Genomic DNA, 26881 nt, shown 5'->3' with positions numbered 1-26881 from the left:
CACACACACACACACACACACACACAACCACACACACATACTATTTCTTTGGACTGTGGGAGGAAACCAGAGTACCTGGGAGAACATGCAAAGGTGGGACTCGACTCTTGAACCTAATGGTGTAAGGCCAAAGTGCTAACCACTATGCCACTGTGCCACCTTGTGTGTGTGTGGGTGTGTATCTTTTTTTTATTTTAATGATTGCAGCCTACAGCTCATGCAAACGAAAAAATCCAATATCTTAAATATTAGAATATCTCCTAACATCATAAATACATTATAATACAGAAACTTCTGGAAAGTACATTTGCTAAGCACTTAATACTTGGTTGGGGCTTCTTTACCATGAATTACAGCATCAATTAGTTCGCTTTTTTTTACTTTTTAAAAAAGTTTATATTTTATTTTTTTACAGCAGACCAGATACTGTAGTGTACCAGTCGTGGCCAAAGGTTTTGAGAATTACATAAATATTTGAAACGTATGAAGTGCTTGTAATTATATATATTTCAGTACATCACAGAAACAACTGAAACAAAGATCTAAAAGCAGTTTAGCAGCAAACTTTGTGAAAACTAATATTTGTTTCATTCTCAAAACTTTTGGCCATGACTATACTGCTGAAAAAAAAAAATTAGCCTCTCTATATAGCTTGTCAGCAGCCTGAAGCTTGCAATACTTTTAAATCTCCTGGGAGATGGCTATGTCAACTTTGGACTTTAAAATACAGTGGAGTCCAACACTAGCAACTGAAATGCATCCCAAATCATAACAGACTATGGAAATGTCACACTGGACTTTACCTATATTCTAAATAAAATGCAAAATTTACTTTCATCTGAAAAGAAGAATTAGCTCAGGTAAAAGCCACCTGACAATGGACTAGGAATGCAACAGTTTTAGCCTATTTCCTGAAGAAATCTGTGCATGGTGACTCTTGATGCACTGACTTCGGCCTCACTCCTCTCACTATGAAGCTTTCCGAAGGTTTGGAATCAGCTTTATTTTAAAATCTTTTTAAGGCTGCAGTCACTTCTTTTGCATGTGCGCCATCTTCCTACCACACTGTCCACTTCCAGTCATCTTTCCATGAGTGTTCTTTTATACTGCACTTTGTTAACAGCCAGCACTTTCAGCAATTACTTTCTGTGATTTAACCTCCTTGAGGAAGGTGTCAATGATCATCTTCTGGACAACTGTCGAGTCAGGATCTTCCTCATGCATCTACTGAACTAGACCAAGAGAGTATGAATAACTGTAAAAATAACCATAATGTGGTTGTTTTAGTGACACAAAAGGGATCTAAACATTATTATGCAGGTGATTATGTTATGGCCGATCTGTGTGAATACAGTAGCAACATGTTAATGCCAATCCTTTTAAAAGGTGGAACATGCAAACTGTTATAAATGTACAGTACATGGAACACTAGCAGACAAGCTTTACATACTTACACAATATGTACTTTCCAAAGCAAACACACGGTCATGTGACGGTCTATCATTTAAAGTAAAGTTCAGATGAATTTTAGTGCTGTGTGGGTTGTCAGTTATATTTCAGTGAACAGAAGGTAGTTGTGGCTATGCTCTGTTGCATCTTATACTGTATAGCCTAAAATGTCACTCGTCATTTTTTCTCTCTGGCTCTATGCTCATGAACATGCACCCATCCTGTATGTGCTTACACCCACACAAAACAGAGGTGATAATCTTGCTGCAACTTCTTTGAAACACCTTTGTTTTGTTGTTTCACTAAAATAATGTAAATAAGTATATATATATATATAGACAAGGCAGTTATTTATATATAGTATATATATATTTTGTTACAACAAATACATTTCTGGTACTATGAAGTGGTCTAGAAACAATTGATATTCAGACATTTCTGAGGACATATTATATATGCTTTTTTTTTTTTTTTACTAGTGTATTGAGATCAGTAATCTATAATTGACTTAAGCAACCATGCCTTTGGTCTCAGTATGAGGCAAAAAAAAATCCTTTACTTGTAAAAAATATAATAAGTTTTTTTCCCCCTTTTTTCTGGGCCCCACCACAGTTGTGCACTCGGAGTTGCAGATACACAGAGCTCTCATTTCCTCTGCAGGCCGCCTACTCTCACTCTAGCATTTCCTCTGATGTCATCATTAGCGCTTTAGTGTCATTTAAAACTCTTCATTCACTGTCACTAAGTTGCTTCTTGAGATTTAAACTAGGATCCAGACTGTGGAATGTGGTTCTATCAATATAGCATTATAACCACACTTTAATACAGATGAAATATTATAAATCTGCATTTTAAATAAATAACAGCATACAAATGAATGTACTGTATACATCACCAGTGTGTGCAACACACTTTGTTTGTAACAATGTGTCCTATGAAAATGGGATTTAGGGAGCACAGGCCATAAATTATCAATAAGTATGAAGGAAGGGAAAAATACGGAGCGGCCAATCTTGAGTTAAGCAAAATAATTATTTTTCTTTTGTTAATTTGTAGAGAAATAGGTTTAAGGTGTTTCTACAAAAAAAAAGACAGACTTAATTTTAATATTAACTTATAAGTATTCTTAGTGAAATACTCAATTACTAATATTTAAATAATATTTAATTAAATATTTACCATGATAAAAAATACATATTGTGAAAAAAAGGAGCCTCTACTTACAGGCCATTTGGACCCTCAACATAGACAACACAAGGACTAATCACTCTGACTCGCTTCCACAACACCCACACACCCCTACACATCTGTTAACATACCACATGCCTATAAATATTCATGTATTGTTAGAACTCAATCAAGCTACTTTAACCCTGTGTTACATTTCTCTTCATTGCACATAAAAGAAAAGAAGCTAGCATGCACTTTATGCCACAGATAATTCTTTTAACATTTCATACTCCTTGTTTAAAACTATGCTGCTGTCAACAATCTTATTATATTCTTGTACTATATTTTTTATACTTTCTATACCTTTTGTAAATTTTCAAAAGTTCAAAATAAGGTTACAGTGAAGTGTAACCTTCACTGTAACCTTAATTTCTAGTAGAAAATATTAAAATTTGTAATAAGACACATGTAATAAACATGTCACTGCAGGTTTCACTCTGTATGGTTGTGATGAATAAAATTTAACGTGAATTTAAAAATAATTCTGTATGTAAAAGTAATAGTAGAGACACTAAATAAACTATGATATCAGATGTAAACATTCTTCTCCCACTCAGTCACATGTTGTTGTTTAGTCGTTCAGTTCAGTTATGACTCTTCAGTCTTCATAACTTCTAGATGCTGTCCATGGGGTTTTCTTGGCATGAATACTAGACTGGTTTGCCATCTTCTTCTCCATATGACCATCTACGGACAAATGGGAAACGCCAATTAGTCTAATCTACATGACTTTGGACTGTAAAAGAAACCGGAGAACCCAGAGTAAATTCACTAAGCACAGGGAAAACATGCAAACTCTATGCACACAGACCTGGCGTGGAATTCAAACCCAGGACATGTTGGTTCAAGGCGACAGTGTTAACCACTAAGCTACTGTACCATGAGTCCCAGTCTAATGTAAGACTTAATGCAATGTATTTTTATATATTGCTTCCTTTGCTTGGCTAAAAACAGCAACACAATACATATTTGAGTGGAAAATATCCCTCACATCAATATTATTAGTTTTTGAAAAGTGGACGAAACATGTTAGACTAATTAGACTATCTAAAACTGAATCTTCTTATCAGCAGTTGTAAGCACATCCATTTTAGCGTTTTTGCAAGTTCTATCAGGCAACTGATTTCATTTTGAAAAGTTTAGACAGCTCAGACATACATTGCAGCCTAGCTGGTAAAATGAATCAGCTTTGAGGGAATGGCCAGAGAGTAAAAACTCTTGTGATAGCCCTGCAACTAAACCCTGTAGAGAATAATAAGAGAACAGTGGGTGAACCCATGTGTGGAATAATGACAGCCAATGAGTCAGTCTTTGGGGCAGACTTTAAAGACTGAGCTTTTTACTGTGTCTGAACTTGTATAGGAGGATAATCAGTGACAACTAATCATTACACCCACTACTTACAGTTATGTGCTAGGTTGAAAATAATTAGCTGGCAAATCATAGAATCAGATGCAGGAATAACTTTGAAATTACAGATTCCCCTGAGCACTGTTCATTATTAACGTTTCTCTGTGTATTTACCACTTTCATTTTGGTAAGGCTGATACAATATACAGTATCCCTTAACAGCTCTATACTTTACTTGAACTGCAGCATTCTTTTAAAAAGATCATCCTTATTTATTAAACTGATGTTTGTAAGTGAACAAGAGGACAACCTAATTCTGCAGTTAATTAAATCTGGATAATATGCAGATCAAAGTAATTCTGAGCAGTAGGTGATATATGCCGTCAGCTCACGAACATTCGAACTGCGGACCTACGAACATTCATAGATGCGAACAAATCACGGAAGTAGCTCATGTGTATCGTACATGATACCGATATTTACAATTATGTATAAATTGTCCAAAGTCGGGTATATTGTATGTGTGTGAGTGTGGGATGGCAGGAGTAATGAGATAAGTTCACAGTCCAAAACAGCTCTGAGACAAAATTTAATCTGCTCAAGCGTGCAGTAAGCACCATGTAGCTCTATCCTTCCTCCCAAAGTTTTCCCAGGTCACTTTAACAAGGTCAGCTACCCATGCTGCATCACTGCAATTCCCCTCACAATTTGAAGGTGCAGTCTCGCGATAGTATAATGCAGAACCAAGTATTAGTATATTTGCGTCAAAGGTCTATAAGACTCACTCCGTCAGGCTTACGAACTAGTCCGACTTATAAATGTGCTTCCAGAATAGAACTTATTCGTAATATATGGTTAGCTTCTTTTAGACTAATTATGCATAAGTTATTTTTCAATTAATCAAACACTGTTACAAAATAGACTATTATGAACAGACCACTGAACAGGTATTATTTTTCTTTCTTTTTTTTCCTGTTTCTTTTTTTGATTAAATTATGGTCTTCTTCTTTTAAATATTATTTAACATTTATTATAACATTACATGCACATTAAAACACAAATGTGATATTTTTCATTTTGTTTGGATAAATATAGTGTATTTTTCTACTGCACTGATATAAATACACACACGCTGACCTTTTTTTCCTATTCAAGCAAATGATAATCCAGACTAAGATGCTTCCAGGACTCATTACGGAAAAATTAAAAGCAATCAATCCTTGAGTTTTCAGACACTCATTTGCCAGTAATTAGTATGAAAAATGTGATACATATCAACTATGGTGATAATTTTTAAAGAGCCCACAGTGCATTTCCTACTAAATATTTTCTAATGATTTGTAATCCTTTATCTATGTCTGTGTTTTGGGCATTGCCTACTATTTATGAGAATATGAAATGCTTTAAATATTTCTCTGTCCCTCATATTTACATTATTAAATTCCCACAGTGCAATGTGATAAAGGATGAAGTACGCAACAAGTTTGCCTAATTCTGATTAAGCCCAGTGTTCATGCTTACTCTAAAAAAATAAATAGAGGGAAAAATGGGGATGCATGCAGTACACCTTCACTCAACCCCAACAACCTGGTCTGGATGACATCAGCAGCTTGCTGTCACCATGGCAATGGAAATCTCTCAGGAAATTGTGAACAGGGCGATTGGAGGCTGGGATGCAAGCAAACATCTTAATGGCCACCAATACTTTCTGCTTCACAGTTGAAAGTACACTTCAATTAGTGCATCAATATAAGATTTAACCTAACACTATTATAACAATATATTATTATAACACATAACATTAATACAATGTCCAGTGTATCAAACTCAAAAGCATGCATTTATACCTATCCTAAAAACGGATCGTTTGGCAGCTGCAGTAAATGACCTTTATATACACACACCACACACAACATGAATACAGTGTTACAACAGAAAGAAATATCCAGTCAAACAAATTCTGTTTTTAGTGTATAAGCTGTGAACATTTATCAAATACATTTGCAGTAAATTATTCAAGAACTCTCTCTGCCTGCATAATCAAGATTACTTTATCTGTTCTCCTCAGAGAAATGGTACATTTGGGTAGGGAAACCTTGGAGTGTTGGCATCCACTCCTCCCTTTGGATATCTGTGTCGCAGCAGTTTTTAATTAAAATGCTCCATTTGTGCCACCTATTCTGGCTGGCAGAGACTACAGGACAATATATTACGGCTCTCATCCCCAGCCAGCTGCTGAGAGCCAGGCATTTCAATGCAGTGCATTATGGTTAACAGACTGCTTTTAAAAGTAATTAATTCACTTTTGTTTATTGGGGTATTTAAAAAAGTTTAAAATAAAATTTCCAACAATCTGGCTTAATGCATTCATTATTTTTGACCAAATGTTGATAAATCACAAAGTATAAAAATCCTGACTAAGTTTAGAACATTTATTTAGAATTAGGTTTGTACTGTTTATGGCTAGAACGTGAGTCCAGAAGCAGAATTTAATCCAAATATTACTGTTAAAAATGTCCTTAAAATGTCGTAATACAAAGACAACAGACTTACATAAAATACTTATAGAACTGTATAGAAATCAGAGTACTATGCACCATATCAGCAATAAATGGTAAGTAAGTAACAAATAATAGATAATGTGACACATAGAACCCTAAGAAATTTTTATTCTAAAAGTATGGCATACATATCTTGATTTTATAAATATTTGATGTAATTTTTCTGTTGTTGTTTTTGTTACAAATTTAAATAAACTTAAAATAATTTCTCTAACCACACAGGTTGCTGTGTGAATAGTTTAAAGTACCCCACCTGTAGGTTATCATAGAGAAACAACAGGAAACACCGCCAATACAAACAGTATGTAGAATAAAAACTTTTCTTTTTTTTTTAAAATAATAATAATTCGGAGTCAGTATGGCGATACATGAATTGCCATGATACATACTTAAATAAATTTTTTTCTATCCCTACTGAGCAACAACCTTTTGATTAATTTAAAACAGACATAAATATAAATAGAGCGGGTTTTTTAAATTTGATTTGTAGGCTTTGCATGAAGTATATGAAACTGGAACAGTGGAAACATGGTATTATAATTCTGAATTCTGACCCAATTAAATGTTTGATGTGGCACTAGCTAAACTTAAATGTTCAATGTATATGTAGAGGCTAATAAAGTGAATCATAAAATGCCAGTAAGAGACTACAGTTGCACACCAAATTCAAGTATAATTTACATATCAAAAAGACATATTCCTGGTCTCATTACAATTGTTACAATTATTTGTACATGCCTGTGATTTCCCCCCAAAAAAATAAATAAGCATTTTAAACTACCATGATCTTAATCAGGATAAAGCACATACTAAAGATACATGTAAGCAATAAATGTGTAACCACACATGCACTGGACTACATGAAGTATGCCCCCATGTTTATCAGCATGACCTTTCTTTTAACTCTTATATTTGACCACTTACTTACATCTCCAAAAACCTGGTCAAGAACAGATCTAAAGAGCCAGGTAAAGAACACTACACAAGGTATTTATTTAACATTATAAAAAAAATATATAGTATAATGCAGATTTTTTGTTCATTTATCAATACATCACATTGATCTGGAACAGAAATTAAATACCGTCTTTAGTAAGCTAAACTTATACTATGGTGGAAATCTTTTCAGTTACATTCCAGTTTGAATTCCTATAGCTTCTGAAATCTTTTCAGTTACATTCCAGTTTGAATTCCTATAGCTTCTGCTTTTCGGTGCATTATTCACCACCAAAGGACTATGAATGATATCTTATGCAATATATATATGGCATGGAAAATTTAGAGAGAAAGCAAATGCACATTGATAATAATCTTACTCCATCTGTTATGACAACCTTAGGAGAAACACTGTTAGAGGGAGTGTGTCTGCATGCACAGTGCTTAGTATCAAAACACACTTTACTGTCAAACACAGTTTAGCAGATATGAATGCCTATTGTTGAATGCATACAGAACTCCCAGTTTTATACCACTGCTCACATGAAGCATTTTTCAAAATGGTATGTACAGTTTTTTCTATACTGTATCTACCATTAGTGCCAGTTACAGCAATTTATATGATTGATAAGATTCCTACCAAAAATGCTTAAATGAAGAAAAGAAGGCTGAGAACATATATCTACATTACTGTAATATATTCTTTAATTCTGATTTGGTAATAAAGCTTCATCATGTACTAAAAAGGATATTCTTTGCTGCCTGAGGATCGTTTTTGTTTTCTGACAGAGCAGTGGGATACTCCATGCCTCAGTCATTAGAATGCAGACCGCAGCTCACTGCTGGCGCAGAGGAATGATGAAATAAGTGCTATAAATAGCAGCCTCCCAGGATCCCCTTTACACACACTGTAAACATTTCAGAGCAAAGCAGACATGCTGCTTCTTGTCAGTATTTCTCAGTATGCCCTGTTTTATCCATTTACCCTTCTCACCAGTACAGACGTGCAAGATGGAAAGGATGACTAAGTCTCTACAACATGCACTAAATATGAAAAAACACACCATATGGCAATATTATTGGGTTAGGTTCGCCAGTGCTTAGAGACTGTCCTTCAGAGACAAGAAACTGCCAATCCATCCCAGCTTTGTTAAAAATTCATTCATTAAGAATGTTTAATAGCTGGGTCTACAAAAATGAATGGGTTAGCCAATGATAGCTCTGTTATCAAGGTGTTGACGATAGAAAGAGTTGTATTATGATTACCAACAACAATCTTCCAGATTGAGGCTTGACCCAGTAGGGATCTACCCTGTTCTGGTTGCATGATGTGTCTGCTCATTTCCTCATGACAGAAGCCTGTTTATTGTCACCACATTTGGATGCTGCAGTGTAACCCTTGTGTGTTCTGTTCACTACTACTAGCAATGGATTAACTGTTTACAGATATTTGCAGCTGACAGCATGCTGGGCCAGCATAATTTGTGTGTGTGTGTGTGTGTGTGCGCATGTCTGTGTCTTTTGTGAAAAAAAAAGCCATAATGTGTAATATGAGGGCTTTGGCAAAAGTAATGCAAAAGCAGTCACAGCCTTTTTAACTGATCAAGGTTGTCCAAATTGTAACGCTTCCTCTATACAAAGGTACTGCTCAACATAATCTCCATCTCAAGTAATGCATTTGCACCATCGCTGGACTCAACTCAGTGGTCGCAGTTGAGGGTCTACCACTGTGTGGTCTGTCTTCAGTGCTGGTTTCCTCTTCTTTAAACTTCTTCATCATGTGTACACATTGCTTTTCCCAGTGGTGTAATCTCTGTAAACTTTCTGTCGCCTTGTGTGGATGATGGACTACCTGCATCCTTCATTTATCAAGGACTCATCAATGCCAACTTTTGCATTAGTTTTGGTATGAAGCTAAATACAAATACATTATTTGGAATAAACAGGTGTGTTTAAAAAAAGTAAAAAAAAAACAACAACTCAAAAACAAATATTAATAAAGATGCACTATTATTTTTGTTGTGTTGTGCTTTTAAATATCTGATAACGTTTTCAAACTAGCACACATGCTCAACAAGCCCAACCATATGATGTTGTATGTGCATATAATGTTGTATGTGCATCATTCCTGAGCATAAAATCTTTGCATATATTTAATTGTTTTCTTTCTCTCTCACTCATTCTGTCAACATCCCAGATAAGCTCACACAGCATAATGTGTTACAAAAACCAGGGCAGTCAGAAATTTCTGATTCTGATTGGTTGTTAATGATTGGCAATGAAAGCGCCAATAAGAATTTACCTTCTTCCATGATTTTTTCTTCAGCACAGTGTGGATAGATGTTTGAGAGCATGTGAGAGACAGGGATTATGTTGATATTAAATCATTAGGGCTGCTCGATTTGATTTAAAAAAATCACATTGAGATTATTTTGACATATACTGCGATCGTGATTTAAACTGCTGTTTATTATCAAATGTTATTATCAAACATACTATTTTGTTTTCAAACATATTTATCTAGGCTAACAGTCAATAATGAAACACATGATAACATTAAGAGGATGTTTGCCAACAGTCAAGTTGTTAAAAATAAAGCAATATTTAAATTATTGACAAATGCTACATAAATTACTGTATGCATATTAGAATAAAGTGTAAATTACTGGATGATGCATATTACCTGTAATAAATTGAAGCCTTTTGTGATTAAATAATTGCAAAGGTCCATATTGCAATTTTGATTTTTTTTTTTTTATAATTCATTGTCCAGCACTATATTGAAAAGCAAATAATGTATCTTAACTGAATCTCCACAGATCATCCTTTTGTGCAACCAAACTACAATACTATCGAATATCCATCACATCACCACAGCAGCAAAAATATTCAAACTTAAGTTTTACACCTTACAGAAATAGTGTGTGATAGACATGTTTTAGCTATTATAACTGTTAAAATATGTTGCATAAAATATATATTTTTTCACAATCAGTGGATGAGTGATGGTTTTCGGTGTAGGGGGCAAGTCTGACCTCGTTTACATGCCTACAGTAGAATGTATATATGTACCCACTATTGAAATGCTCTTAGCTAAAAGTCAGACTGACAGCTATGCAACACCAGACAACTGTAGACATGTATGAATGTATCTGAATGCATTTTTAGGAAATATTCTGTGTCACATATTTTTACCGATTTACGCTGTCTTACCTCGACTGTTTTTGGCCAGGGACACGACGTTGACGTCGGACCAATGTTTGCTGAAAAGAGATGCACCAAGAGAAAATTGAGCATTTTTCATATTAAGGAGAAAAACTAAACCAGTAATAATGTGTACTAAAAAAAAACAAACAAACAAAAAAAAAAAACACTGCTAGTATTCCACTGAGTAGGGAAAAAAAATAATAAACTGAAAAGAACACACAACTTAAGGCATCTCAGGTTTCAAGAACCAATTATTTTAATTCATTGAACTATTTAACACAATAACATAAACGTAGACTTACTGTAATACAAATTTCAGGCAAAAAGTAGGCCAACCCTGTGCAAATTAAGCACGCTTTATGATAAAAGTGACGTCATGGAAGTGCAGATGGACTGCTTCTTTAATGTTTCATGTTTGACCAGCGTGAACATTTAACAGCTTGTACAGGATCTGAAAGTGCAGAGATATATTTCTGTGTGAAGAAGAAAGTCAAACCACCTACCTACAGTCTGTCCGCGTGTGAGTGTGTGTGTGTGCTCTCCCTATTCCTTGCTGATGGAGCTCGAACACGCAGATTTAGATAGGGTTGGTTTTTTTTTTTTTTTTAGCTTCCTTTGTGCAGCTGTCAGGTCCGAGAAGCAAATAAAAAGTAAATACAGGTGTCCTAATAAACAGAGGTACTCTGCAGCAGTACGTGCAGCGGCAGCAGCTTTCAAATATAACTTCAATTCGGCTGATTCCAATCAGTCCTTAGAGTTTCACTTCCTAACTTATCGTGTGTGCCTGGAGTTAATACAGTACAGTCAACAGGGTGATGTCACTGCGTGTCATTTAGTTTATTTGTACACCATGTCTTTTCCTTTTTACAAGCTCTGATACCACAGGCTATGCACAGTGTAAAAACTAGCCTTTTTCGGTTGAAGAGCGTGCTCGTGCAGCAAGGATGGGTTGCGACGAAGAGATGGGTTGCCATGGCAATCCTTTTTTTTTTTTTTCATGCTGACGTCACGCGGCTTCTCTTGGTGAATCCCTTTCCTCTGAGGTTATAACGTGATCACGCGCTCACGTCACCGAGAGCTCTGGTTGAAGTAAAATAGAGCATCTCAATCAGTTTTCTCAGCGTTTTCATGCTATCGACGCTCTTTGCTCAAATCAGCCCTGTACTGCATAACACTTTATAAAGCATACAAACAGATTTTTTTTCTCACCCAGACTATCATATATCATTTACAATAATAGCAGTGAGGAAATATTTCTCTCACATGAAATCGCTAAAATGACATTTTAAATATTAAATATTTGACAAAACATTAACGTCGCTAATCTTCTAAAATCCAATTCAGTGCTGCCACCTTATGGCAAAAGACAAATAATTGATTGTGCTATAAACCTTTAACTCAAATTTATTTTACTGTTTTATCAAATTCCATCTTTAAATGGCTCACTCACAAGTAAGACTGTGGGAGATTCTGACATTAAAAATGAAGGGGTGAGAGTGCTAATTCTCCCTCTTACCAACATACTTCTGTATGAGTGTATTTAAAAAAAAAAAAAAAAAAAAAAAGATCACTAGAAGGTCATCTGTCCCAGGCCAAGTTCCATAATTAAGGTCTCAGCATGCCATCCTCAGCCAGGTGTATGATGGGGCATCTGTCAGCACCTGATGGGAGTGTAATTAGCACATGGCTTCAGTGTGCTACTTCACTTCTAACACTTCCTGTCATAGCAGATACACACGCCTAACAACACAATAAAGGCTTCAAGCTTAAGTGATAATGTACAGAGCAATATCTTAGGTAACATATACAATTGAAGCTTTTTAAAGTATGATGATTTCTCTTTTTCTCCCCAGGAATTTAATCATACTGTATGAGCAATTGTTACTCAGAACCAATGACTCTTATTTATTTTATTTTTTTTCTAATAAATTTATGGTAATGCAGAGAGTCCTATACCCACTTACAACAAAGGAGAACAGAACAAATTGCATCCTAAGCCAATGTTTGTAAATGCCTGTACAATTACTTTCTGGATCTTTTATGTACATAGATTAAAAGAATATTTAGAAGGATATGACAGTTGTCAGAATACATCTCAAATGAAACGAAGAACTACATGATACGACCCTAATATTTTTTATCTACCGCTAAACGTTTATGGTTGAGGACTTGTTTTTTTCTGACCCATAATAAAATTAGCCGTCTGTGGCAGAGAGGAGGCTACCAGGGGTGAGCAGGTGCTTATTTTGTTGTTTGATAAAATCATTTAAATCAGGTACCTGCTTCACTTCCTGTCCGATAGTGAACAGGTAGTAATGCTGCTGACATATACAACATTTAATTTCATACTGTGTTTCAATTATACTGCTGCAGTACTCTTATCTTTACCCCCTTATACCCTTCCATACTTCATTTTGCACGTCCTGCACATTATACATATAATGTGTACAAATGTGTATAAATAAGTAAAATGTATATAAAATTATATATGTTTTATAATTGTAAGACATTGTGATCTAATAAAAAGATTCCTGTGCTCTAAGAGCAGCTCCCTTACTGTGCTTCTTTACCTTTATCCAGACGAATAAACAGTACATCCAAATGGCTCTTGTCCGCTAGAACCTTTTTGTTTAATCAGGAGAATGTAAATGCATTTCCTCTCTCCTGTCTGTCTCCTGGTCCCTCACTGACTGTCATGTTAATGATTGGTTCTTTTAATGTTCATGACGCAGCACCATTTAAATGTGCTCTTTTTGCTGAGAAAAAACAGAGATCTTTAGACTTCATGCCTGCATGTATGTGTGTGTGTGTGTGTGTGTGTGTGTGTGTTTGTCTCTCCCCGTCGATCGGGCCTGGACCGGTAGGTGTATCAAGGTGCAGCAGACACAACAAGGTAAAATTCTTTTTTTCTTAGCTTAAAACTTGTCTCAGACACAGTTCTTCTACATTTAAACCTAACAATTTACATAATTTTATTGTAACTTGTAAATCTGTAAATTATTTGAATTTGTTTCTTAGTAATTTTTTTTTTCTCTGTTGTTAGTAAAATATGTTATCTTCTTATTTTATCTTATCATTCCTTTTAGGTCACAAACAGTAATTTATGCATTTGATGGCATATCATATTGTGTATGGTCGTGAATTTGAAATTGATAACACAATTTTTTGCTTCACCCTGGCTGTTAGTCGACTACTGAGAAATATCTATATACAGATTTCTGTATAATTCTATATCAGGTCTTGCTCACCCTGCTAGAACTTTCTCTTATTCTTTCTTCAATCCCTCCCCATCCAGCTTCAGGAACGTGCATATAAAGGCATCTGCTTACCTTTGAAAAAGACTTTTCCTTTTTTAACGCATACAACTCATTTTGCTCTCATTTCTTTGCTGCCTTACAAGGCAACCATTCTGGCTGAAATGTTTACTTGTGCATTTTTTCATGGGATTAAAGTAATTCCTCTCAGCTGTGGAACTCCAGTGACCCAGCAGAACAAAAATAACCCATGGCTTGGGAATGGAGTGCTGTGCTGATTAAAGTATTAAGCAAACAGTACAAATCAACATGGGGCAGGTCAGCAACTTTGCAATGCTCATTATTTGGTTGTTTGGCACAGCATGATGACAGCATGATGGAAGAATAACACTTTTGACTATGACTTTGTACTGCAAGCACATGTAACGACTTTAAGCATTTTTAACACCCATAGCATATTTTAATGTAAAAAATCATCCTTTTGGACATCCAAATTTACAATCTTTGTAGAGCAAAAATAAAAAGATAAATCTTGCTAATTCCACATTACTATTCATTTGCCAAAATACTGGAACAATAAAGCATAAAAAATACCTAAATGATGGCAAACCCTGTATTGAGTTCAAGTGAATTTTATTTGTAAAATGCTTTTTACCATAAACATTTTTACAAACAGTGCAAAGTGTTCTGAAAAGATCTTCAGTATAAGCACCAGGGTAGTTTTTTGATTTCAGCAGAGTTTAGGCATTAGATTCAATTCAGGTTCAAATTCAGATTCAAAGAACTTTAGTAATCCCAGAGGGAAATTGCTTATGCTAGGTTACAGTTGATCACAGTTGTTATCTAAGGAAAGGTAATAAAGGTAATAAATAATAATAATAATCTAAAAAAAAAAAGTTCTTAAACAGTAAGTACCAAAAAATATGACCCAAGAGCATTACATCCACAGAGTCAAGCTCCATGCCATTAAGCTATCCACTGGAGTGAGAGCAGAGCATTGATTTTAGCAAGCGTTGAAATGTTTTAAATATTATAGCAATATTATAGATGTTTTTCCCATTGTAAGCACTGCCACTGTATTAGATGTCTCCATCTATTTGCCCTACTTTTACACTACAGCAGGGGTGTCTCCATGATGACCTTGCAGGATCCCATCTCAACTGCCAGCTAATTAACACATGGTCCACTGTGTTAAATTATGACCACACCCACTGTGTTAGTGCATGTCTGACTTTAGGACCTTTGTGGTATAAAAGAGCACATTAAAAATATATTTTTTTAAATCAGTTATAATAGATTTTAATGAATTTATTTTTTTAACTTTACAAATTGTAGGGCAAATTGTTGCAAAACAAAGATAGCATTCTATTGAAATTGGAATTGAAATTTTATGATTTACATGCTTTATTAAAATTATCATGTAATATTTCTGCTGCATATTGGTTGGAGTAGGAGATATGCTAACTGTACTGCACTGAGACAACTTTTATAACCAGAACAGAAAGCCCTAATGCTAATAGGAATACTACAGTATCTACAATTAACTGCCTTTTAAATAGCCTACATAAGTTACAGAGGTTGTATTTGCATACCTCTGCCTGCAGCAATGGATAAGTACCAGGCATTATACAGATCACTCGTGGCATCAGTATAGTCTACTTCATTGTACTGTATCAGTTTATTTAGGAAAAGTAAAGTGTTGAGTTGACTGACAACCAGCCAAATAAGGTTTTGTTGGTCCTCGCCCCTCAACACCCCAACCACACACACACACACACACACACACACACACACTTTGGGATGTGATCTCTTTTTAGAGAAAATAAGGTTATGTTGGAATGTTATATTTCATAAATATATGTTATGATTTATAAACACTTTCTTACACTTTCGAATATGTTACATTTGTAGCTTGTACTAAAAAGAGTAAATAATAAACGCTGGTAATTATCGTTGTGATCCGCTAGAGGGAGATATTGAGACGACGAAATGGGCAAATCTGATCGAAAAAAACGATCAAAACGTTCAATCCAATAAACCATTAAATCGGTTACAAAAATGTGATTTAAATATCATTTTTTACTAAGCAGGTATGTATTTGTTTTAAATCCTAATAGATAATTGATCCTAACTAATGTAATTTTTTTTTATAAATGTGAACACTACACTGATCTACAGCAAGCGGTGCTGGACCAAGGCCTGGAAGATCGTGAAGGACCTCATCCCCCCCAGCAATGGATGTACAGTTAGCATATCTCCTGTTCTCTCTGCTGCGGTCTGGAAAGCGATCCCGCTTTCTGAAGGCCAACACAGAGAGACTAAGGAGGAGCTTCCTCCTGCAGGCGATAAGGTCTCTTAACCACAACACCACACAGGAGTAATATCATTTTCTAAAGCATCCACTAAAGCATCCACAATCATGACATTGGCTCTCGCACTCATCCTGGACATTCATGGACAATCTATATTTATGTTTTATTCTTGAATCATGCTCAGAAGTCACTTTAATAATAAGTCGCTTTCATGCATATTTGCACAACCCCCAGTCATTTTTCTTTATTTACACAAAATTTCCATAATTTCTATTGCACAGAATAGAAATAGAATTTTTATTCTTATTTGTACATTTATTTTTACCTTATTTTTACCTGGCTAAATTTTATTTCCTATTGTCTCTTTTTTATTCATATTTATTTCTTATAAATAAGCTTTTACTTGTAAGGTCACTGGCGGTCGTGTAAGCATTTCACTGCATATCGTACTGTGTATGACTGTGTATGTGACAAATAAAATTTTTCATTTGAAACTATCTTTGCATTTACTAAGAACACCACTCTAAATAAGGGATACATTTGAATGTGGTTCTTTAAAAAAAAATTAAGAGGAATAATAGTTTCAAGATGCAGAAAATGTATTTCACAGATGCAAAGAGGAAACTTGCACAGGGGTAAAGTGGATGTGGATAAGGGCTGCACGATTCATCGAAAAATGATCTATATCGCAATAATGGTATAGACGATATCTGTATCGCAAAGAGTTGCGATAAATGAAATTTCATTTACTGTATGTGCCAAGCATTTGTGTGTCCAAATTCGACCAATTACATAGCCCTTACCATCTTTATACCCGCTTATATCTTTATACGTATATATCTTTATACTTAATAGTATTTTCTTATTTAATTTTTGTTTAATAATATTTATTTTTATAAAAAAATAAAATAAAAAAAAACTGGCAAGCCAAAGGAAATATTTTGTTTAAAAGATGCTCTTGTTTTAAGACATCTTGTGTTTTGGTTACACATAAATCAAAAGTAATGTTTGAAAGTAATTTATATTGTGTTGGCAGGTCTATGGTAACAGCAAACCAGAAATCAGAATATCTGCTGAGGGTTTTAAGTCATTCATAGTGTTTTGAAGTCTAAATTCCAACTTCCTTGACATATAGTTTCTTTTTAGCCTAAATTAGATTTAATTACATCAGACGAATATGTATTACTTGTTTATTTTAGTATTATCATTACATGTATAAATGATTTTTTAAAAATAGCCAATAATAATAATAATAAATGCATTTCTCTAGGGAAATGTTATATCGCAAGAAATATCGTTATCGCAATATTCAACAACAATATTGGATATCGCATATTTTCCTAATATCATGCAGCCCTAATGTGTTTGAAGCTTTTTTTAATTTATTTTTTACTTCTCTAGGGTTCAGAGTTAACCTTTAGGTTGAGTTTTGGATATTCTTCCCGTGTTTGTTGAGAATCCATGAGCATGTATTCAGCTATAATACATGTCCACACAAAAGCCTAACTATTACCATTTAATTCCTAGTCAAAATAAACAAATGCAGTGCAACTACATTTTGTTGCGTGGCAGCAAACTATGCTGTTAAATAAAAAATCATCAAATGAGTTTTAGAGGGTGGCAAAATATATGAATATTGGGGTGTTGAAATAATATGAAAATAATGTTAATTAAAAAATGTTTTAAATAATTAGTCTTATTGTGTGCATGGCTGGGGTGAATAGTGTAGGTCAAAACACTAAAATCTGGCCTTGCAAGCTTTGGCTTCAACAAACTTTATTATTGCCTCCATATCCACTGATTTTTCTGCTCAATGGAGAGGATAGCATGTGCATTGACTTTGACTTGAGGTGACTTGTGACAATGCACAGGCCTGAAAAATTGTGTTACCTTTACCAAAGATCCTATTATTTGTCTGTTCTCCTCCTGTTTTTTTCTGGGGGGGTTTTTGGACCACTTAGTTTCATGAAACTGCAGTGAATAACTTTCCACTGTCACATAAAATGTACCATTGTAGTTTTTGGGGGAGTGACTAAAACACTTCAAAGCAACTTACGTGGTTAAATGACATTCAAATGCTATTTCAACAAGTGGATTTTTTTTTTATTTTAAAATGTTAAAATTAAATGTTGCAATTACTTAATGCAACCACAGGGGGGCACAATCTAGTGTCTTCTTGTGTTAGTCCCAACTCTGGATAAATGCAGAGGGTTGTGGCAGGAAGGGCATTTGCATAATAACATTTGCCAAATCAAATGATGCGAATCATTAACAGGTCTTTCATACCGTGGTACATAAACTGGACAGGTTGGCGAGGCTAAGAGATAGAGATGGGAAGGATGTTAGAGTAATTAAAGGGATGGAAATGTACCGACAGGTGTCAGAAGGGTGATAAGAAGCTGGAAAGAGTACTTTAAAAAGTTGATAAATGAGAAAGAAGTGTAGAAGACTATTGTGGTGCAGGAAGTAGCAAAAATCAGTATGAGTGGGGTAAGGAGGGCGTTAAAGAGGATGAAGAGTGGAAAGGCAGTTGGTCCTGATGACATACCTGTGGAGGCATGGAAGTGCTTAGGAGAGGGGGCAGTAGAGTTTCTGACTAGTCTGTTTAACAAGATTTTAGAGAGTGAGAGGATCTCAGAGGAATGGAGGAGAAGTGTATTAGTGCTGATCTTTAAGAACAAGTGGGTTGTGCAGAGCTGTGGCAACTACAGAGGAATAAAGCTGATGAGCCAGACAATGAAGCTTTGGAGAAAGACTAGTGGAAGCTACGTAGGTTAACAGCAGAGATTAGCATTTGTGAGCAGAAATATGGTTTCATGCCTACAGAGTACAACAGATGCAGTATTTGCTTTGAGGATGCTAATGGCGAAGTACAGAGAAGGTAACAGGAAGCTGCATTGTTTTTTTGTACAGTAGATCTTAGGAAGTGTATGACAGGGTGCCGAGAGTAAAGCTATGGTATTTTATGAGGAAGTCTGGATTGGCAGAGAAGTATGTTAGAGTGGTGCAGGACATGTATGAGAGCTGTAAGACAGTGGTGAGATGTGCTGTAGGTGTGACAGAAGAGTTCAAGGTGGAGGTGGGTCTGCATCAAGGATCGCCTCTGCACCCCTTATTGTTTGCTCTGGTGATAAACAGGATGACAGATGAGGTTAAACAGGAGTTTCCATGGACAATGATGTTTGCAGATGACATTGTGCTTTGTAGGGCAAGCGGGGAACAGGTGGAGAAGGTAGAGGTATGCTCTGGAAAGCAGAGGAATGAAGGTTAGCCATATCAAGACAGAATACATGTGTGTGAATGAGAGGAACCCAAGTGGAATGGTGAGGATACAGGGAGCAGAGGTGAAGAAGGTGCAGGACTTTAAGTACTTAGGGTCAACGATCCAGAGCAACGAAGAGTGTGCAAAGGAAGTGAAGAGGCGTCTACAAGCAGGTTGGAATGGGTGGTGAAAAGTGTTGTGTGTTCTGTGACAAAAGAGTATCAGCAAAAATAAAAGGAAAGGTATTCAAGACAGTGATGAGACCAGCGATGCTCTACAGCTTAGCAACTGTGGCACTGAAGAACAGACAGGAGGCAGAGTTGGAGGTAGCAGAGATGAAGATGTTGAAGTTCTCTTTGTGGGTGACAAGGATGGATTGGATCTAAAAAGAGTTCATCAGAGGGACAACCCATGCTAGATGTTTTGTAGATAAAGTCAGAGAGGCCAGATTGAGGTGGTTTGGATATGTTCAGAGAAGAGCTAGTGAGCATATTGGTAGAAGAATGTTAATGTTGGAACTGCCTGGCAGGAAGACCAAAGAGGAGATTTATGGATGCAATGAGAGAGGACATGAATTTAGCTGGTATGAGAGAAGTGGATGCAGAGGATAGGGTTAGATGGAGGCAGATGATTCGCTGTGTTTTCCCCCTTAAAGGGAACAGCCAAAAGACAAAGAAGAAGAGGCAATTGGTTGCTAAAAATTCTTAGTCCTTAGACATGGGCCCTGGCAGTTAAAAGCTCTAGGCGCTCGCCTACTTTTGCCTAATGGTAACACCGCCTCTGCTTAAAATGTTACACATTTGATGACTGCAAAGTGCACAGATATTTCTAAAGTTTAAATAGAAAAATATAAAGCAAGGTTTCAAAGATCTTTACAAGACCAACTTAATATTTGTGCTATCATTACCACTCATTGCTAATTCCTAGTGTTCTTGAACATAAAGGAAAAATGTTAGATAACATGTTATACTTTGTCTGTCCTTCATTAAAGAATACAACAAATACATTTGATAGTTTTGGAGACACTAACCTAAAGTGATGTTAATTACCGGTAGTGATTTTTTTAGGCTGTTAAGTCTAAATAACCTTCTCTTCTGCAGCACAAGTAAGTATTAGTCTTGCTTTTCTGGGATGCTCTTCATGAGATCCAGTTTCATCATGGTACTTAATGGATTTCTGCAAATGTTCAGTATGTAGGATGTAGAAAATAAATCATAAAAAGGTGCATCCAAGCTTTTGACTGGTACAGTATACTTGTTGACATATCAAGCAAATCATATACCAATGAATAAAGTAATACAGTATATGGGGGAATTAATGCTCTTTAATAAATAAAACAATATTAAAAATCAGTGATGCGTCTGAAAGAACCTACAATGGAACAAGTAGCACACCAGTCACGGTATCTCCTGTAGGCTCCAGGTTTCAGTAAGTACTGTCTGCCTCGGTAATTAGGATACTCATAGAAGATCCAGTAACCATTCATTACTTTACAGGAGTAAACATGGCGGTGATGGAAACGGTCCGAAACACAGGAACAATCATCAACAAACTCCATCATGTGCCCATTAAAGTTAGCCTTTTCATAGAGCCTTAGTCTGTATATGCCCCTGTACTGAAGCCAAATAAAAGATGGTGTTTAGGATACATGACTCACAATAAGAGATCAAAATAATTACATTAAATTACATTTTTATACAGTTTCAAGTCCACAGTATAGCAGAATGCCAAAGAAAGCATACCTGTGGAATTATGCAACAGGATCTGATATCACTGTCGACACCCTTCCAACTGTGGTAGTCAGGATAGTCACCTTTTTTCATGAAATACTGGTGACCTGTGTAATTTGTCCATTCATAAATCATGAAGCAGCCACTCTCCACTCTGATAGAATTGCAGTAGCTGAAATTGGAACGCAGATCTGTGCAGTCACTGCTGCACTCAAAACTACGGCCTTGGAAATTCCTGTCTTCGTAAAAAATTATCTGGAATATAAAGCAATGTTCATGTTACCCATAAAAATAACATAAAGCAATTAATGTTTTAATTTTTACAAAAAAAAAAGTGTACAAACAATTCCCACCTTTCCCATGATGTCCAGTGAGAGAGTCTGTTTCCAAGGCCATTTATACTTCTCTTAACAAAAATAGTATTATTATTTAAATTAACAGAATTACAGAGCTATAGGAGACTGACATATTGACTGTTGCTTTAGAGAACAACAGTGGTGCTGTAGTTTGAGGCAAGCTAATACATAACTACTTTTAAAACATACATAGACAAAAGGAAAGCACTGGTTTGGATGCACTAGTCCACATTACAATAGTAACAGAACAAAGTGGAATGTCCATGTTGCATTAAAAATGCTGAATAAGACGAAGTATGGAAAGAATCCAATACCCTTCATCTGACCAACATATTCCACTCAGTTAAAGTACTACTGTATATTAAAACTGTAGACCCCTGCATCTGGTCAGAAAAAGAATATGCTGTGTTAATGTATGATGTGTGCACAAACAAATGGACAGACAAAAATTCCCAAAACCATGTTGATGTGTTCCACTACTCATCTTACATCCCATCAAATTATTTTAAATGTACATAGTAAATAATTGTAAAATATATATATATATATATATATATATATATATATATATATATATATATATATATTACAGTATACTGTATATGCGTGTGTGATTTATTACTGGTCATAAAAAAATCTTTGTGGTATAAGAAAAAAAAAAAAAACCTTGTGAATGAGGTTATTGGAAAATGAATTACTTCAGAACAACTCCAAATAATAAATGCATTTTATTTAAAGAAGTTTGAGTGTAAAATGAGTATGAATACAAACATTGTCTAACATATTTTAAAGCTGAATACCAGTGTCAACTCGGCAGAACTTTTCAAGTATATCATCATTCTGTTAATCATAATAGCCACACAGCACCAGGAAAGTTTCCAGCAAAAGCTGCTGCATGGTAAACTACTGGAATGCCTGGTTTAGTTGAACCATAGCAGATATCTTATGGAAGAATTTTGTTTTTGATTGAATTCAAATGGTCCCAAAACATTTGATTATATATCTACGAGGAGAGAAAAACAGTTTTAAGGTTTTTTTTTTATTTCAGAAAGAGACCATAAATTTCACTCTCTCTATATATCTACAGTATCTATCCATCACTTCGTGTGTTATTGTATCAGGCATTGGCTTTTACAAGTAAGTGTTTTTAAAGGTAAACATCAATTGTTTCTAAGGTAAAAATATAAACTAAAAGATAGCAACAACAGTAACAGAATATTATTAAAACTGCTTGCGGGATGAGAAGAATTCAGTCCTGCTGTGATTCCTCAGAATCTTCACAGTGCTTTGTTTGTTCTTTCAATGAACTGTCACTGTCCTGTACACAACAGAGTACAGATTATTAACTAAATTTCTTGGTTTATGCCATTAAGCTCCCAGGAGACAAATGTGGGTTCAGTATTTCCTGAGGTATAATATATGTAATGTTATATGTAACTGTATTTGCAAAATAATTTATAGCTATTTATAGTGTATTAGTAAATTTTACAGGGATATTCTTAAAGACTCACACTAAAAGAAGTTAAAGAAGAGGGGGTTGGGGTGGACACATTCTGCTTCTCCAGCCCTGCTGATGCTTCTTTATCGCGTAGGGTATTCCACCTTTTCAGGAACTGAGCTGGTAAACAGGAGGCATTTTTTTCCTTGAGATGCACACGTATCAGACAGAGAGACAAAATAGTCAATTCACAGTGTTGTATAGTACTTACTGTGTTTTCTTGAATGGTCTACTGCCTTAAATGCACTGAGCATGGCAAATGGGTGATAGGACAAGGGGAAAGGATGAACGATGTTGCTCTGTGAAAATCACAGCAAAGGAGGTGAGATGATACAGCAGTTCCCTGTTGTGCTGGGGAATAGTTCAGCACAGTAATCTGTCCCTGCATGAACTCAAACTCAAACCAGGTTAGCAGGCAAAATTAGCTAGTTTTAGGGACTTTTAAGGAAAACAAAAACTGTGCTGGACTCTGGCCCTTCAATTGAGCCCTCTGTTCTACACCATAAAATCATTTATTTAATATTAAAATCATAAAATTAAAAGATTTTGTTGAATTATATACTTTAATCCATATTCTGAAAATAATAATTCCTAGATATACCACAGAGGTTTTGGACTGGGTTACATTAATGTGCAAATTCTAATATTTTATTCTTATTTAGTAACAGTTTATTTGCAGGAACTTGTATAAGCGACACACTACATATTGTTATAATATAATCATTGATATGGTAAAGCTTTAAGGTAAAATGTATTTTGATTTATGGAAGAAGTGTCAGGACTTTGTAACTGTAAGGGTGTTTTCTACTTTTAAGAACAGAAAATATAATAAGATAAAAAAAAATCAGTGCCATCAATTTTTATCTGTAAACTTTTTAGCCTTTAAAGCTATGTGGTATAACGTATATAGTAGAGTAAAAAGTACATTTAAACATTAAATTTAGGGTCATTTAACACCCATCAGTCATTTTTCTTTAAAAGCATACCCTGCACTTTTTTGAAAGTTTGAGAACTTTTTTTTACTTTAGTGCCTGGATGAGGGCAGGAGGCAGATGGCTTGCAGCTATACAGCGACAGGATCTCATTTACAGGTAAGCTATTCTGAAATAAAAACATACATATTTTTATTTTACTGACATGGTTACCTGCATGAGCCTTGAGTGTAGATCAAACTAATGAACATACCAGTAGCATCCCTGCAAAGGTTGAGAGGATCATTGCCTCTCTTTCCAGTTGATTAATACAGTGATTGTGGCTGGCACTGATGGCTCCCCTAAAAAGATATTTCACAGGTGAATGTGTGTCAGCAAGGATAAACTGCAGAAAAAAGACACAAAATCAATAAGCAATGTAAAAAAAGTTTATTTTTAGTATACACACAAAAGACATTACTCACATAAGTTCATTCACATCTGCTCCCTTTTTCTCATTAATCCACCATAAGGCTACACTTATGGCTAAGTCATAATGAGCCTATATACAAAGACATGGTCAGACAGACAGTTGGCAAACCCTACTGCATCTGTGTCTTGACACACTATCCAAAATAAAATCTTGTATAACCCTCTTTAGACCAATTTATACAAATATCAAGTATCAAGTTAGATAAAACATTATTGGAACAGTCCAAGACTGATTTTAAAGGGAACGAGATACATGTGATGATTTAAGATAACTGAACGTTATTATAGCTCTATTTCCATCCATCCATCCATCCATCCACCATTTATACCACTTAAGATCATGGGAGGCCTAAAGTGTATCTCATGGAACTAGGGGCACAAGATGGGGTGCCAACCCATCTCAGGACACAAACACACATCAATAAAACTACTGCATATTTCTGGATTGTGGGGAGAAAACAGACTACACGAAGGAAGGTGCTAACTAATGAACCACCATGGCACCTAACAAAATATAATTAATACATATATGATAATTACTTATATTTAAAGTTAAAAGATTTACATATTACGTCTTTAGAAATGACAGCTAGTAATTTCCTAAAGAATGTTACCTTACTACAACCCTAACAAAGTACAATATATACATGAACTTTAATAGTATACTTAGTTTTAATGATACATGAACTTTAATACTATACTTAGTTTTTAATGACTTATTTTATAAGATTCTTACCAGATCATCCAGCATTGAAGAAGATAATTTCCCCTTGGGGTCAAAGCCATTTTCTCTGAGCTTTTGCCCAATATAATGACCACTCAAAAATAAGATACAAAGATACAGTTTTTTTTTTTTTTACAGATTTTTACTCACAATTCAAAATGTGCATGCTGTTTTAGTTATTGCTGCATCTTACTTACACACACACACACACACACACTGCATCCAGAATTCTCAGCGCATCACTTTTCCCACATTTTTTGCAAATTTATTAAAAATTAAAAAATTGAGAAAGCACATGTACATAAGTATTCACAGCCTTTGCAAAATTAAGCTCAGGCGCATCTTGTTTCCCCTGATTATCCTTGAGATGTTTCTGCAGCTTAATTGGAGTCCACCTGTACTAAATTCAGTTGATTGGACATGATTTGGAAAGGCACACACCTGTCTATATAAGGTCCCACAGTTGACAGTTTATGTCAGAGCACAAACCAAGCATGAAGTCAAAGGAATTGTCTGTAGACCTCAGAGACAGGATTGTCTCGAGGCACAAATCTGGGGAAGGTTACAGAAACATTTCTGCTGCTTTGGAGGTCCCAATGAGCACAGTGACCTCCATCATCTGTAAGTGGAAGAAGTTCGAAACCACCAAGACTCTTCCTACAGCTGGCCGGCTGTCTAAACTGAGCGATCGGGGGAGAAGGGCCTTAATCAGGTACTGTAGGTGACCAAAAACCCGATGGTCACTTTGTCAGAGTTCCAGAGGTCCTCTGTGGGGAGAGGAGAACCTTCCAGAAGGACAACCATCTCTGCATCAATCCACCAATCAGGCCTATATTGTAGAGTGGCCAGACAGAAGCCACTCCTTAAGAAAAGGCACATGGCAGCCCACCTGGAGATTTGCCAAAAGGCACCTAAAGGACTCTCAGACCATGAGAAACTAAATTCTCAGGTCTCTATACAGTGACTCTGTGACATAAAATATGGAAAAAGTGATGCACTGTAAATACTTGCCGGATGCACTGTATATAGAGTGCAAAAGTCTTATTATATGCTGTACCAATTTTGTTATACATGTTAATAATGTCTGCATAATTATGTACAAAATCCTTGTTTTTCCATATATAACTTAAAAATAAATAACATTACAGGAGAATATATGCATAAAAAAAGAAATATAGTACAAGAGCAGTTTTGAGATGGAAACAAAAAACCTAATGTACTCCCTAATGATTTGCATAAAAAATAAAACGTGAGTGGGACTGAGTTACCAGAGGAACTAATTCTCCAGCATGCTTAGTAAAACCTAACAGCTGTTTCACAAATTTGTGCCCAAAACTCCTGATTTTAAGCGATAAGTTTTCACTCCAAATATTGACTATTTTATTACTCTTTATTAAAGTTTCTTTTATGCAGAAATGTTTTCAAAAGCACTTTTTGCTCATGCCAGATTTTTGTATCTACACACACAAACATACACACACACACGTATACATAAAAGTTAAAAAAACATTTATCATATCAATTATTGAAGGCCTTGCAGGGGACTTACAGCAGGGCTTTTATGTTTCGCTTCAATTGTCTGGTTTCCATGTTACACATAACCAACAAA

The 26881-nt window shown here is 35.3% G+C and overlaps 3 protein-coding genes across 3 annotated transcripts in view; all 3 read right to left on the bottom strand.

Moving 5' to 3' along the window:
* The window catches only part of LOC128523904 (diacylglycerol kinase beta), a 94409-nt gene extending 82827 nt beyond the window's left edge, over nt 1–11582 (bottom strand). Inside the window, exons 1-2 of the mRNA XM_053496093.1 lie at nt 11237–11582; nt 10740–10789 (exon numbers count right to left, since the gene is read on the bottom strand). The gene's annotated coding sequence lies outside the window, so the exon portion shown is untranslated. The remainder of the gene's footprint in view (nt 1–10739; nt 10790–11236) is intronic.
* A 9321-nt stretch (nt 11583–20903) lies between these two features.
* Nucleotides 20904–21778, bottom strand: LOC128524267 (gamma-crystallin M2-like). Its single transcript, XM_053496753.1, has 3 exons — nt 21645–21778; nt 21304–21546; nt 20904–21176 (listed from the first exon to the last, which is right to left on the bottom strand). The coding sequence occupies exons 1-3, from the start codon at nt 21651–21653 to the stop codon at nt 20904–20906; spliced, it is 525 nt and encodes a 174-aa protein (XP_053352728.1). The 5' UTR covers nt 21654–21778.
* Nucleotides 21779–22779: 1001 nt separating this feature from the next.
* LOC128524266 (uncharacterized protein C2orf80-like) lies at nt 22780–26871 on the bottom strand. Its single transcript, XM_053496752.1, has 8 exons — nt 26822–26871; nt 25285–25366; nt 24542–24618; nt 24331–24418; nt 24169–24246; nt 23357–23444; nt 23159–23265; nt 22780–22965 (listed from the first exon to the last, which is right to left on the bottom strand). The coding sequence occupies exons 1-8, from the start codon at nt 26869–26871 to the stop codon at nt 22897–22899; spliced, it is 639 nt and encodes a 212-aa protein (XP_053352727.1). The 3' UTR covers nt 22780–22896.
* Nucleotides 26872–26881: the final 10 nt, after the last annotated feature.

Source organism: Clarias gariepinus, chromosome 5 (genome assembly GCF_024256425.1).
Source record: "Clarias gariepinus isolate MV-2021 ecotype Netherlands chromosome 5, CGAR_prim_01v2, whole genome shotgun sequence".
Lineage (NCBI taxonomy): Eukaryota > Metazoa > Chordata > Actinopteri > Siluriformes > Clariidae > Clarias > Clarias gariepinus.
This window is presented reverse-complemented; position numbering and strand designations above follow the sequence as displayed.